At 36.5% G+C, this 14,252-nt stretch overlaps 2 protein-coding genes across 3 annotated transcripts in view; one reads left to right on the forward strand and one right to left on the reverse strand.

The window, feature by feature from the left end:
• Positions 1 to 14,252, forward strand: part of LOC126195303 (endonuclease G, mitochondrial) — a 76,869-nt gene that overhangs the window by 53,999 nt on the left and 8,618 nt on the right. The window lies entirely within an intron of this gene.
• LOC126195301 (inactive dipeptidyl peptidase 10-like) overlaps positions 8,241 to 14,252 on the reverse strand; it is a 358,542-nt gene continuing 352,530 nt past the window's right edge. The window contains exons 16-17 of the mRNA XM_049933856.1: positions 12,837 to 13,048; positions 8,241 to 9,217 (exon numbers count right to left, since the gene is read on the reverse strand). Of these exons, the coding sequence (XP_049789813.1) occupies positions 9,074 to 9,217; positions 12,837 to 13,048 (356 nt within the window). The 3' untranslated portion in view covers positions 8,241 to 9,073. The remainder of the gene's footprint in view (positions 9,218 to 12,836; positions 13,049 to 14,252) is intronic.

Genomic DNA, 14,252 nt, shown 5'->3' on the forward strand with positions numbered 1-14,252 from the left:
TGAAATTCCTCTGATTTTGGTACTTTCTGTGGTCCATTTTCCTGAAAGTAAACTTTTTCTCGTTCAGAAAACTACAGAAAATTTTTTAAATACAAAAATTAAAAAATTGATTTGACAGTTACTCACGTGCAAGTTCCCTTAAGTCACTGCATTTGACGTAGTTGACAGAGAGAAGTTAAGACAATGATTGGTGAGAATTACATCTGCACTTGCCAGTAAATTTATTGAACTTTTGAGTTACAGTTTGTGGCTATAACAGTATTTAATCCAGGAACAGAAAGCATTCCTATAGGACCCATGAAAAGAAAGCATGTCTATGGGAAAGATTGACAGGTGTAGCTGTTAAAAGTGAGAGTTGGGATTTAACATTATAGTCTTTGACCAATGGTGGCTCTACCACAAAGACGAAGTGGAAGTCATCAGTATGTCTGATGGTATCACTGTACCAAAACTGAAAGGGCAATTTATTTTTTCTTCGCTTTAAATGGATCCATAGCAGAGATGTTAGTGATGTGGAAGTGGCTACCAGTCGTTAAGCTAGATTATGCATTTCTTTCCTAAAAAATGGAATAACAATGGATTTACAGGGACTCTGTTTTTCCTATTGCAGTAATGATTCTGCTCACAGACCATCCAAAAGATATGCATTTTTTGAAGAATGTAGAGTAGAGGTTTATCATCTCAAAAATGAAACAATGCATAGTACTGCTTTTAGCCCCCAGAATCTCTGTGCCTGCCTTCAAAACATTTTCAAGGAGGCATACTATGAAGTCTACAATAAGCAGATTGAGAGTGTGTGAAGGTAACTGTAATGGCAACTAGGAATTTGATCTACTTTTTCAGAACTTTCAGAGTGCCTTTTCTTATACTGCAAATACTTGGAATCTCAATTACCGTAGATACGTGTTTGTTTTGCACTTACCTTTCAATTTCAGCTTGTTTCGCTTTTTGACTAGAGATATTAGTTCATTTTTTATATTTTCATTTTGTAATTAAATCAAGTGTTATTTGAAAAACAAAACTAAGAAATCTTTAGTAGAAAGCCAAAACATGGATGAAACTTGCAAAGATATACGATGATGGGAAGTAGGATGGTGAGGGCCAGATTTACATTTACAATAGCATGAAAATTGGAAACTTGAGTTTTGAAGAAAGCAGAATAAGAAAGATACTTCAAAATCAGAAATGGGTATTAAGCATTATTAATTTAAATATTATAATAAAATACATACATCAGTCATTTAAACAATATCTTAAAGTAGAATATAATTTTACAGTCTCATTATTTTGTACTGGAACAGAAACACACGGTGTAAAGTGTATTGACAGCAGAAACTGGGTGTGTAAGAACACAGATTCAGAGAAAACACACATGAATTAATGATTGCTTCTGGACTCTTTGATAAACATAGTATTCATTTGATATTTTATTTTTGCACATAATTTGTGTTACCCGAAAGTGCACTTTGGATATTAATGTTACAGAAGAATTGGCACAATATACCCCGATGTTCTCATTTATACCATGGAGTAGAAACAAATCATGACAGGTATAATATAAATGCAATTACCGTCAATGTGAGTGAAATGCTTGAAGTTATATCTCATTCTTACAAAGCTAAAATCGTACTAAAAATGTATTCTATTATAGTGCATAACAATTGTTCTTGAAAAGGACAGATGTACTTTTCTTCAGTCAAATACACTTCAAGTGAATTATCTTTAAATAAAATAATCCCCTGAACAAAAAGGAAAAAAAAAAAAAAAAACTTATGCTTACCAGCCACCAAGAGTTTGGGAAAGGATCATAAACATATCTTTTGGAAACACATTCATCAGGATAAATGGTCAGAAAAAATGGGACTGTTCAGGGATTAAACGAAAAGTAACACAAGGCTAGGAGTCAAGAGCAGGAGAGAGTAAAAGGATGAGGAAGCAGTACACCGAGTGTGTGCAAGTGTGGGTACACATTGATAACCATAGAAACTGGACAAAAATAGCACTGTGAAATATTAAATATTTTCAAATGTAAGTCCTTCGGTTTTCTTCATGTTGCAGAAAGTTCCTATTTGAAACTAGCAAGACATGGTGTTATTGATACCAAAATACTGAGGCATTTTAAATTGTTTTACAAAACTGACAAGATATGAAAAGGAATTAAATGTAAAATAATGTAGGTATCTTAAACTGTACTGTTCCTGCAATGAATCTTAGAGCATCTATCCACTGAGTAGTGCAACACAATCTCCCACCCTCTTCCCTACACACAAAGCTAGGTGTTTTCTAAAATAAAATGAACTGCTCCAGAAAATTTGGGATATAAGTGGTCTACCTAAGCTACACCTGAAAATTTCTTTTCAAAATTATCAGTGTTAAATATTTTTTAAGATCCTGTACAATGAGCAGTCTGTTATCCAGGCTTATTGAGACCCTTTGAGTAACAATTGTATAGATGATAGACGATCCTGTGATGATTAATTTAGATAAGGATCAACTAGTTCAAAATTAGTGTTTCAGCCAGAAGAAAGTCTTGAATGACAAGTGCATGTGAGGCAGTTCTTTGTATAATGTTTGTGTTTCATAACAAACAATTGCCTGCTGCATCAACTTGTTAGCATTACCTTGAAAAATGATACACGATCATCTGTATTGTGTTAGCATTGGAAGTGACCTCTGTCCACAGTTTACAATTGTACTTGATAGAATTTATCAGTGGATCTAATTGCTACAGAGATATAATGAAGAGCTCTTTCTGAGAAAGAATGGTATGCGAGGATTGTAGACATTTCCTGTTATTAAATGCTCAATTATATGAAAACTTATATCTCAAAAATTTACTAAAATTGTGTGGCACACACAAAATTCTTGAATTTGTTTATTAAATATAGCTCTTTATGCAACAGTAAATTGTTTAACTCTCTAATTGAGTAAATTCTGATGGTCACACTGAGAAAGTTATTAAAAATGCTTCCTCTTAGACTCTAATGTGGCTACTATCGTAATCCTGCAGAAAGTATCAATGGGTGATGCCATATTGCTGATAGGCCTCATTTGACCATAGTAGGACCACAGTGCTACAGAAACTCAGGGAAGATACCATCAACACCTGCTGTCTTTCAAGGTTTCATGTTCTTTATAGCTTCTGTGGCTTTTTCCAATCCATTTCAATAGGATGAGGCCACAGAAGCAATAAAGAACGTGAAACCTTGAAAGGCAGCAGGCATTGGTGGTATTTACTGTGAGTTTCAGTTGCACTGTGGTCCTGCTACTGTCAGAGGGCTTCTTTTTTTCGGGACACCTTCCTCAGCTATTCAAGAAAACTAACGCCATTGCTGTACTCAAGCCAAAGTTGAAAACTACTGCCCCATTGCTCTCCTTAGTGTCACATTGAAGCCCGTAACAGAATTTACTCAGCCATCAATAAACATGTCCCCAGAGAGCAAAGAGCAAGCTGGGTGTAGACCAGGAAAAGGATGTGAGGAACAGGTTCTAGCAATGGCAACTTATATCAGAAATGGCTTTGAGAAACAGAAGATAAACATGGGGGTCTTCTTATATCTAACTGCAGCCTCTGATACCATTTGGGGTGACAGACTCCCGTTCAGATTCACCATCCATTCCATGTCAAAAACTAACCACTCCATTTGGTAACATGCTGAACAATAGACACTTCCAAGTTTACTCAGAGAACTCTAAAAGGACAGTTCACAAGATAAATAGTGGTTTCCCTCATGGTTCTGTTTTTACCCCACTCCTTTTTAATTAGTAAGCATATTCCTTCCAGAAATAAAGTCCAATATTTATATTACATACATGTGTGTGGTGTCTGTTGTGTCTAATGTGCCTGACAGAACAGATATCACATACTATTATGATTCAGTGGCTGCTGTGAATATCAATATTCAGAGAAACTTTAAACTTTGATTGGTTAAGAAGGATGTCCAGGTGGCTGAGGCAGTTAAGGCAACTGTTGTAGAGAAGTGAAGCATTGGGGTTAGAGTCCCAGTCCGGCACAAATTTTCAACTCGCATCATTGATTAATTTCAATGCCCTAATTCGGCTGGCATTGGAAAAATTTCCCTGACTATTAAATTTATTTATGCTGATGATATTGCTCTGATCAATTAGGATCAAAGCTTTAGGGCAGCTGAAGCAACAGTAACATCAGACCTGAAGACAACGGATGAATACTTCAAATGTAACTCTCCAACAAAATCCTCGAAAGACCATTGTATCAGCTTTCCATCTAGGGAAGAAACAAGTAAATTACAAACCTGACATCACATTTAGAGATAACTCTCTTCAAACCTGGGCTTAGAGCTGTGAACCCACAATGAACTTGAGATTTTGCGTATCTGTGTAGATATTTATATATTTTTTGTAAACATTTATCTAGTATTTCTCCTGTCATCACATGATAAATAATATAATAATATAATTACACTTACATCCCGCTGGGTCATTCTGAGCAGCACAGCATCTCTAGCTGGCAGGTCACGTGGGCTCATCAGCCAGGTTATTTGAGCCAGTCTGCTGCAGGCCAGTTTTCACTTCTGTTTGATAGCTAATGTATTCATCTTCATGACCAATTTAAGTATTCATAATGACTCTGTAATATACCAGTTATGTTTGGATAGTCTTTGGATTGATTGTGTTATTTGTGCATGATGACTGAGCTTGCTTAGGACTTGAGTATAGTGATGTCTGCCTACTTCTGTTGACTTCTACTTTGGTGGACTGTGATTCCATTTTGGCCAAATGATTGATTTCAGCCTGGCCTACAAATAGATCCCGTCACTGTAATTCAAGTTGTGCTTCTTCCAATTGTTTTCATTTGAAGTCCTGGAAAAGTCCCAGGATCAGTAACTCATATGGACTATGTGTCATTTACTCTGTGTTTTACTGTGTTCAAGAAGCTGTTACTAAATGGCTTTGTGATCTAAATTGGAGGCTACAAAAGCTGTGATTGAAAATGATGGAGAAAGGAGGAGGAGAAGTTGATTTATGGTACAGTAACATGAGGTTGCTGAGAACAATCAATTCCTAAACCAGAAAATAATAAATTTTGACCTTATTGAGCCATATAGTGGCAGAAATTTATAATAATGTGTTTTGGTATTGACACATGTTGCCAGTGCTAAAATTTCTGCATTCCATTGATTTTGCTATGACTTCGTTGCTTTGGTACTGCATATCTGATTTCCATGTAATTGTGGATTCGGTATCAATGGCTCTGAGTCATTCATTTATGAACACGATCAAGAGTGAGAACGATGGCCATGAAACATGGTATTTGGAATAGCAGATAATAGTTTCTTTTTTTTTATTTAATTTATAATGGGCGTCAAAGGTTTGAGACAGCATACCAGTAGTGATAAGCTACAAACCCGGTTTGCACTGAGCGAGGTGGTAGTGTGTTTGCAAATCGGACATGCATTCAGGAGGAGGGAGCTCAGATTCCCATTTGGCCATCCTGATTGAAGTTTTTCATGTTTTCCATAAATCATGGGTTATTCACTTCCACATTCTTATCCAATTACTACAGCCTGTACTCTTTGTCTAATAGTGTATTGTCAGTGGGGCACTGTACCCTAATCTCTCTTTTCTCTTCACTGCACTCTTCACTTTTTATTGTCATCACAGGTATCATTACTCAGTGTGCACAGTCACACTGGAATGAACTGATGATGCCATGCTTACTGTCATCACTAGAGACGATTCAGAAGTAGATGTTGAAAAGTAGCTGGATTACCTCTGGAATGCATTTAAACTTGTGATTTTATTCTGGCAAATGTGATAGTTGTTGGAAGAGTAGACAGCTACCATTAATTTGTCTGGAAAAGTGATGGCTGTACCAACAAAAAGAGGCTGATACAATCAATGTAATGTGAAAACAAAGCAACAGTCAAATGGTTGTTTCTGATAAACAAATGCTGATTTTATTTTATGTCCAAAATATTTGATTCTTTAGATAATAGATTCGATGCTACAAAATCAGAATTATTGTAACTGACTGCGCAGAGTGGTCAGAGAGTAAGTTTGTGTACTATTCATGAATGAATGATAATAGGGACTACAAATTAATAGCTAAAATGTCGAAATTAATTGTATTTGATGATCCATAAAGTGAACATTATAATAAGGTGATAGACTATGGAGAGGAGAATAACGGAAACAACTGTAGGAGAAGAAGATGTATACAGTTGTATCAAGTATCCAAAAGGCAACAGCGCAATGAGAAGTATTGAGAAAACAGTAGTAAACGTCAAGAATTTTTGAAGTCGTAACTAGAACATATGAAATCTTGTATCGTAGTTTAACAAAGAATGATCAGTCAAGATCACAGATTTTGTTTATTTTCCTGGTAACCGATTTCTGTCACAGACAGTCCATCTTCAGACCAATCTATGTCTCCATAGGTAATGTGTAGTCAGTGCGCAGAGCCTTTGTAGGCGCTAAGAGGCACCTGTCATTACCTGCTGTTGACAGTTGCCTCTTAGTACATTAAATGGTCCTGTGTATTGACTCCATATTTCACTAATTGGAGATACATATTGGTCTGAATTTGGACTGTGTATGATAGGAATTGGTTACCATAAAAATAAATAAAATTTGTGATCATGATTGATAGTTATTTGTGAAACTTTGAGAAGGTAATTAATTTTGGAACTAAAAATAACATTGTTTCAGTACTCTTCCAGGAGATAGATCAACAGCAAGTTCAGAAGTGAATTTGTTATGAAGATTCTTCACAAATGTGTTTTTAACATGTTGAATGTAGCAGTCTCTATCTTTCACAGAAAGGTCAGATGGCCTCAAAATGAAACTGTGGTTTTAAGCAATATTTGAAGTGACCAACAGAATAAACAGAAAGAAATGGGAGGGGTGTCTCTAAATGGTATGCAGGAAAATAAAAGTACAACAGTTTACATATAGCATATACTGGATGTTCAAAAAGTCTCTCTGCAGTGCTGTATGTTTGTTAGCCGCACGTGCAGTGAAATACAAGTTATTAATTTACTGAATATTCATTTTTACTGAGATAAACGAAACAGTGGAATGTTGGGAGAGTCCACTTGAAGGTAACCCACCCATGCGAACAATCATACGGCACGGCACGCTTGGCTAACAATCATACGGCTCTGTGGAGAGACTTTTTGAACACCCCGTATGAAAGAGAGCAAAAGAAACTGGAAATTATTGGATGTGGTGCATCTTTGTGGAATAAGAGTGGTCCCTGGAGCCATCCAGACTAGGCTCGTAGACAGTCTCCTTACCAAAGTGGGAATCTTACCTCCTCAGTTCTGACTGTACAAATGCTCGCTCATTTGTACAATCACCGTAGGTATTAATTTCCAAATTATCTGACTTACAGTATTCATTTTTCTTACAGATGGTATTAATCCCATGATATTTGCTCATAGGTTTAGAGTTCCCCAGTAGGAGTGCACCTGCAAAGACCTCCCCCCTCCCCCCCCCCCCCTCTCTCTCTCTCTCTCTCTCTCTCTCTCTCTCTCTCTCTCTCTCTCTCTCTCACACACACACACACACACACACACACACACACACACATAAGAAATGTATAAGGTGGAGGATCAGGAAAGAGGAGAGGACTGGACATGTATATTCAAATGAAGAATACGCATTTGATGGCTGATCTACACCAACTAATACTTCTTTTGTGTGCCTTCTCAATGTAACCTATACACAGTGAAATTATTTTTGTTACCATTTTTTGTCTTCCATCCATGATCTTTCCATTATCCTGTTAAGTTGCCAGAAATAATTCTGCATAGTAATTTTATTGATTGTAACATCACTGTCAGTTCACAGGATCAGAAAGTATGCACATACATGTTAGTCCTACATTCACTTTATTAGAAGACTGTTTTGGTGGAGAAAAAAATAACATTCAGCTTCTTTGCACATAATTGTATGAAAGAACCTATTTTGTATCCACACTGTATAATTTCTACACCAGTGAGGTAACAAAATAGCTTCTTCACCAGCGGTGTCATATATTAAGTTTTTATCACATCTCAGACTTACTTAGAAATATTTCAGGCAAAAAGCTGCACAACTGGAAGTACTATTGTGACTTGTAACTCTGATACAATGTAATTTATGTACACTGAAATCAACAGAGGCAAAAATATGCACACTGTACATTTTATTTTAAAATATGTGTTCCCAGAGGATATGGATGAACTTCATATTTAGATGTAATATGAAGATTTCAACTTTATGTATTTTCCCTTTTATTTTACAACTGAAAGTAGCTGCTTCTACATTGAAATGTTCCATCATAATGTCATAGTTGTTGGAGGAATTAGTTTCATCTCTCCTTTTTGATTTCCTGTGACATGTCTTCAGTTTGATGATTATCATCTATTACGTGCATTTTTCATGATCTGACATAATGGTTTGACAGAATTAAAAGTTATAGTGTAGAGGTGCAATGAAAATTATTGATAAAACATTGTCATGTTTCCCAGATATGTAAGTTTTATTAAAGCATTAACAATTTGTACTCCTGAACTTTGAGAAAGGTTGTTTCATTTTCATTTAATTAACCAAAAATATGCAAGAAGTGAAACTTTAATGTTTGGTACAATTATGAGTCTGGAAAGTAAAAAAGAAACATTATAACAGAGCCATGATGATCTCCTGTGTGCACTGTGTAAATGTCTTTGTTGAAAGATTTATACTCTCCTTGTCTTCCATTCAAAAAACTGCTATCTGTTGCACAATATTTACTGACCTTGATGATGAGAAACAACTTTATTAAAGGATCATCAGTCTTCCCACTTAAAAATGTGATGTCTTGTTTTGTTATTTTGTCTAACTGCGGGTTCATGAACAAATGCCAACAAAAAAGTTTTGGTAGGTTCATCTGTAGGATTTTCCTACTCCATTATTTTGTCAATATTCTATACTAACCCTGTCAGCAAGTAAAAGAATCTGAAGGGATCTTCTTTACCAAATAATTTTTTCAGTCCATATTATTAAGTCAGTCTCATAGAATGGCAATGACAGCTGGACGGTGATATGAAAAAAAGAACAGTGGACTTCTTCATGGCTTTCTAGAAAACAAGTTTGAGCCCATTTCCCATTCTTCAAAGTCCAGAGGGCCAAAACAGTCATCAAAGAAGGCCTCCATGACTCGATATAAATGCTGCTTTACTCCAGAGAATGAATTTCCTTCATCTGGATACGTCTGTCAAATAATGGATATTAACATTAGTATGACAATGCAATACATAGATTTTAATGATTTATAAGTTCTACAGCTGTCTAAAGAGTGCATCAGAATTGACATCATAAACTTTGGGGTTTGTCATAGGAACCAAGTAGGTGTAATGCATTCTGAATGGAAACTTATTGTTCCACCACTATGGTGAAACCACAATAACATGCACTGAATTATTCTTATGCTAGCTGGCAGGAAGGAAAACATGCAACATTTGATGGTAAACATGTCAGCTCCTACACCAGTGTCACTCCAACTTGTATTCTGCAGAGTACTTTGCAGTGTATAGCAGGTTACAACATGAACTATCTCCTACGATCACCTAAACCTTCCCCGCCTCCCCCACCCCCTCCCCCCTCCCTCCTCCTCTAATTTCTCACCAGTCTTGTGCCATATGTAAGTGATAAGTGTAAAGAATGTCTGTCAGTAGGCCTTCAAAATTCCTGTACTTACCAACATCAGTAGATTACCACTAGTTGTGCAGCTGCTGATGAAGTGTTTGAAGAGAAATAAATATCTAAGGCCATCAAGCTTTTATTCCCCCCCCCCCTCCATCTGTCTGTGCCTAGAGTTAATCCTCTGTGTAAGTATGAGAACATGTTCTAAATGTTTGTATTGTATGTAACTGAAGTGGAATTTGGTACCAGCCTGCTATTCATGTAGTGGGATGGGGGAAATCACCTAGAAACCACATCCAGGCTGGCTGGCTCACAAATCCTTGTTGTTAACCTGCAAGGCAGATTTGAACCGAGTCAGGCTCACCTCCTCCAGTCCTGGACACATTCCACACCCTTGATAAGATTTATGGAACATACCCTATGTGAATGAATCTTTGTAAACCGGAATTTCCAAGATTTTATTGCCACAGTTATTTGAATTTGTGGATGAAAGCAATACACTGCCAGATTTTTCTTGTAAAATGCACTTTTGGAAATTTAACAGTAAAACGTTTTTTGATGCACTTGTAGCATCTAACAATGGAAAGAGCATCTCCATGAGAAAGTGAACTGCTCTTTTTGTGACAAAATGTGTAAACCTATATGCAGCAAAACCAATTGATTTTTATCATGAATCATGTTTGGTACATAATTCTTGGAGAACTGTGTCAAGCAGCCCTGTTTTAAAAACCACAGGCAAGTAAAGCAAAAATCACAAAGGTAGATATTTTCAGTTTCCACAAAAACCATATTTGGGACGAAGAGAACCCACATGCTATGCACAGCTTTGAGTTTCAAGAATGATAATGCGCCATTGTGTGGGTGGGGTTTTTTGGATAACATTTCTTTAAAATACTTAAGTCTATATTGGGAAAGTTGCTCTGAAAATAACATGGTTAATTTTCTTCTCTATCCTTGCTCTATCTGAGTTGGTGTTCTATTTCTAATGAGCTTGTCACTGATGTAACATTAAAAATGAATCTTTCTTCCTTGGCTTTTGCCATCATCCCTCACAATGAAAAATATTTCAAAGGAATTCCTTCTCATATGCTAACTTAACCACATTATTTCCCTCTTTTTCCTGGATCAGTCAGCTTCTCCAGATTTGATTTCTTCTTATTGCTACCATGCATTTATGTTAGCATTCAATACTTCTATTCAACAGGGACGTCATCTTATGAGAAAATTATTTAATATAATGTTAGTGAGACTGGCATTACTGTAATACCATGTATTCATGACTGTAAGTCTCTTCTACTATGTTCAGGTCATGTACTGGGACATTACTCTATTAATTATCCAAGGATATCTCTTTAGCTGTAAAGGAGACCTGAATGTCTTAATCTTGCCAGGTTAAATAAAAATCAGTTGTGTCTGTAAGTTGCATTGAAACCAAGAAACAAAAAATATAGGTCACATATTCATCCTGTGCCTGCCCAATCTCCACAAAATTGGTCAACTCTCGTGGAAACAATATTGAATATGTTCCACTCCCATAAGTGAGATTTAAATGTCTGCTTTTAATGATAAGGATGTTCAAGACTTTCAAAAACTATATAGATACCACATTCCATGCCAGTTTGACTTATAATGTGTGAGAAAGACTATGACCGAAACTGAGTAGAGATGAAAGAACACCAATAATTCACTTTGTTGAGCCAGCTAAGCACAATGGCTGCCTCCACAGGAGTATAACCATTAACGATGCAGTCGTTCAGTCATTTTTGAGATGGTAGACCTGAGAGGTTGTCAAGAACAATGTATTCCAACACCTAATAAACGGTGATTGAGGTTTACATTTAAGGAAAGCTTGGGATCTGCATTGAGTTTATTAATATCTTCCAGCCATTTGATATATCAGAGTAAAAACTGATGGGGAGTAGGCATGTGAAATAGTGGTGAGACTGTAAACCGAAGATTACTGAATCTCTCTGGACAGTGTGCGTTCCCTAATTACTGGAAATATGTCATGATTAGTACTCTCATTAATCTGTTCCTTTTCTATTTAGAATAAATAATCACTCAGAGTAATGAAATCCTTGTGTAAAAGGAAACTGGATGAGAAATATTGGGTCAGATATTACAGACAAAAAATTATCCTGGCAGGCATGGAGCAAAAAGTAATTCAACTAGCTCATTTCAAGGCGTAACTTTAGAAAATCATAGTTGCAGTGACGAAGTTGGCTATGCATCCCTGTCCAATATAGTATTGTGAGATAAGAGGTGCATTGCACTGTTGCTTTTGAAAGGAGTCAAAATTTCAGTTAAAAGCAACAAAATGGCATATATATGAAAATGGTGGTGTGTTCCATGTGCTTGGTTCTCCACAGCTAACAGCCAGGAATGACTAAAGGTACATAATTTATTGTACAATGTATCTGAAGCCAACATCATCCAAGTTCATTTGGAACCAAATACTAAGAGGCAATGGAAAAATAATGTTGTTGACGTTACTGTTGTGGAGATTTCCACAATAGTCTATCCTATACGGGTCTCTCCATCTCTGTGTAGCTACTGTAATGTACATGCATCATGCATTTGAACCTGTTTACTGTACTCGAGCTGTGGTCTCCCTGTACAAAAGCCTGCCCCCCTCCCCATCCCCAATCACATGCACTCACACACACCATCAGGCAACTTCTTTTTCCCTCTGGATGTGATGTGTCCTCTTAACCAGTCCCTTCATTTAATCAAGCTGTGCCTAAATTACTTTTTTCTATGATTCAATTTAGTACCTCCTCTAGTTATTTACTAACTCTCTAATAATATGATTCATGAAATATAGTAGAAACTACTTACTATCAGAATTTATGAAATTATTTTACAGGTAAGATGAGTGATAAAGTAAGAAAGAAAGTTTATGATAATCTACATTGAGCAATAGAATGAATAGAATAAAGTAAATGAAGTAAGGGGGAGGGAGGAAGGTAGGTGGACAGGTGATGACAGTATTGATAATAACCCAAATAAGGAGACAGGCTCTTGAGTTTTAACAGGATAAAGTTTCTTGTCTAAGAATTGAGTGTTAACAGCAAAAACTTATTTGTCTGAGAATTAAAGAAAAATAAGCAAATAAACCTCCATAAACAACAAGTTCAGTATACTACGCTACACGGCTTGTTGAAAGACCACAACATATATAATGTTACCTGGTGCCTGAAAAGAACTCCTTCTCTTGTAAGAGCACTTACAAGCAACATGCTTTGCTGATAATGTACGGTGTGATCAGCAGTGCCATGGATGAGTAGAAACATTTTGTCTTGCAGTCTGCCAGCTCTGTTTGTTACATTTGCTTGTTCATAGCCAACGTAATTGTCTTCGACAGAAGGCAGGCCCATATATCGCTCTGTGTACGCAGAATCTGTGAAACAGTAACCACACTATTATTAGTTTTGGAATATTGTTGTTTGTTTCAAGCATGTATCATTAATAGTAAATAAAAGCAAATTTCATTTTGCCCCACTGTTAGGTGTTCATTATTATGTGGTTTACATCTTATTAGGGCATCATCACGTAACAACTGAGTAGTTTTGCATGAACCAATTAACCAGCCTCACGCACCTTGACCTCAACTTCAGTGATCATATTCATCTCCACAAACTTGGATTGCAATGTATTGTTAGTGTTACAGTTTTGTGCCTATTGTACTCTTCATCCTAAGAGAATGCTTGGACTTACATTGTTGTTGTTGTGGTCTTCAGTCCTGAGACTGGTTTGATGCAGCTCTCCATGCTACTCAACCCTGTGCAATCTTCTTCATCTCCCAGTACCTACTGCAGCCTACATTCTTCTGAATCTGCTTAGTGTATTCATCTCTTGGTCTCCCTCTATGATTTTTACCCTCCACACTGTCCTCCAATGCTAAATTTGTGATCCCTTGATGCCTCAAAACATGTCCTACCAACCGATCCCTTCTTCTAGTCAAGTTGTGCCACAAACTTGTCTTCTCCCCAATCCTATTCAATAACTCCTCATTAGTTACGTGATCTACCAATCTAATCTTCAGCATTCTTCTGTAGCACCACATTTCGAAAGCTTCTATTCTCTTCTTGTCCAAACTAGTTATCGTCCATGTTTCACTTCCATACATGGCTACACTCCATACAAATACTTTCAGAAACGACTTCCTGACACTTAAATCTATACCCGATGTTAACAAATTTCTCTTCTTCAGAAACGATTTCCTTGCCATTGCCAGTCTACATTTTATATCCTCTCTACTTCGATCATCATCAGTTATTTTACTCCCTAAATAGCAAAACTCCTTTACTACTTTAAGTGTCTCATTTCCTAATCTAATACCCTCAACATCACCCAATTTAATTTGACTACATTCCATTATCCTCATTTTGCTTTTGTTGATGTTCATCTTATATCCTCCTTTCAAGACACTGTCCATTCCGTTCAACTGCTCTTCCAAGTCCTTTGCTGTCTCTGACAGAATTACAATGTCATCGGCAAACCTCAAAGTTTTTACTTCTTCTCCATGAATTTTAATACCTACTCCGAATTTTTCTTTTGTTTCCTTTACTGCTTGCTCAATATACAGATTGAATAACATCGGG

The sequence above is a fragment of the Schistocerca nitens genome, chromosome 7, assembly GCF_023898315.1.
Source record: "Schistocerca nitens isolate TAMUIC-IGC-003100 chromosome 7, iqSchNite1.1, whole genome shotgun sequence".
NCBI lineage: Eukaryota > Metazoa > Arthropoda > Insecta > Orthoptera > Acrididae > Schistocerca > Schistocerca nitens.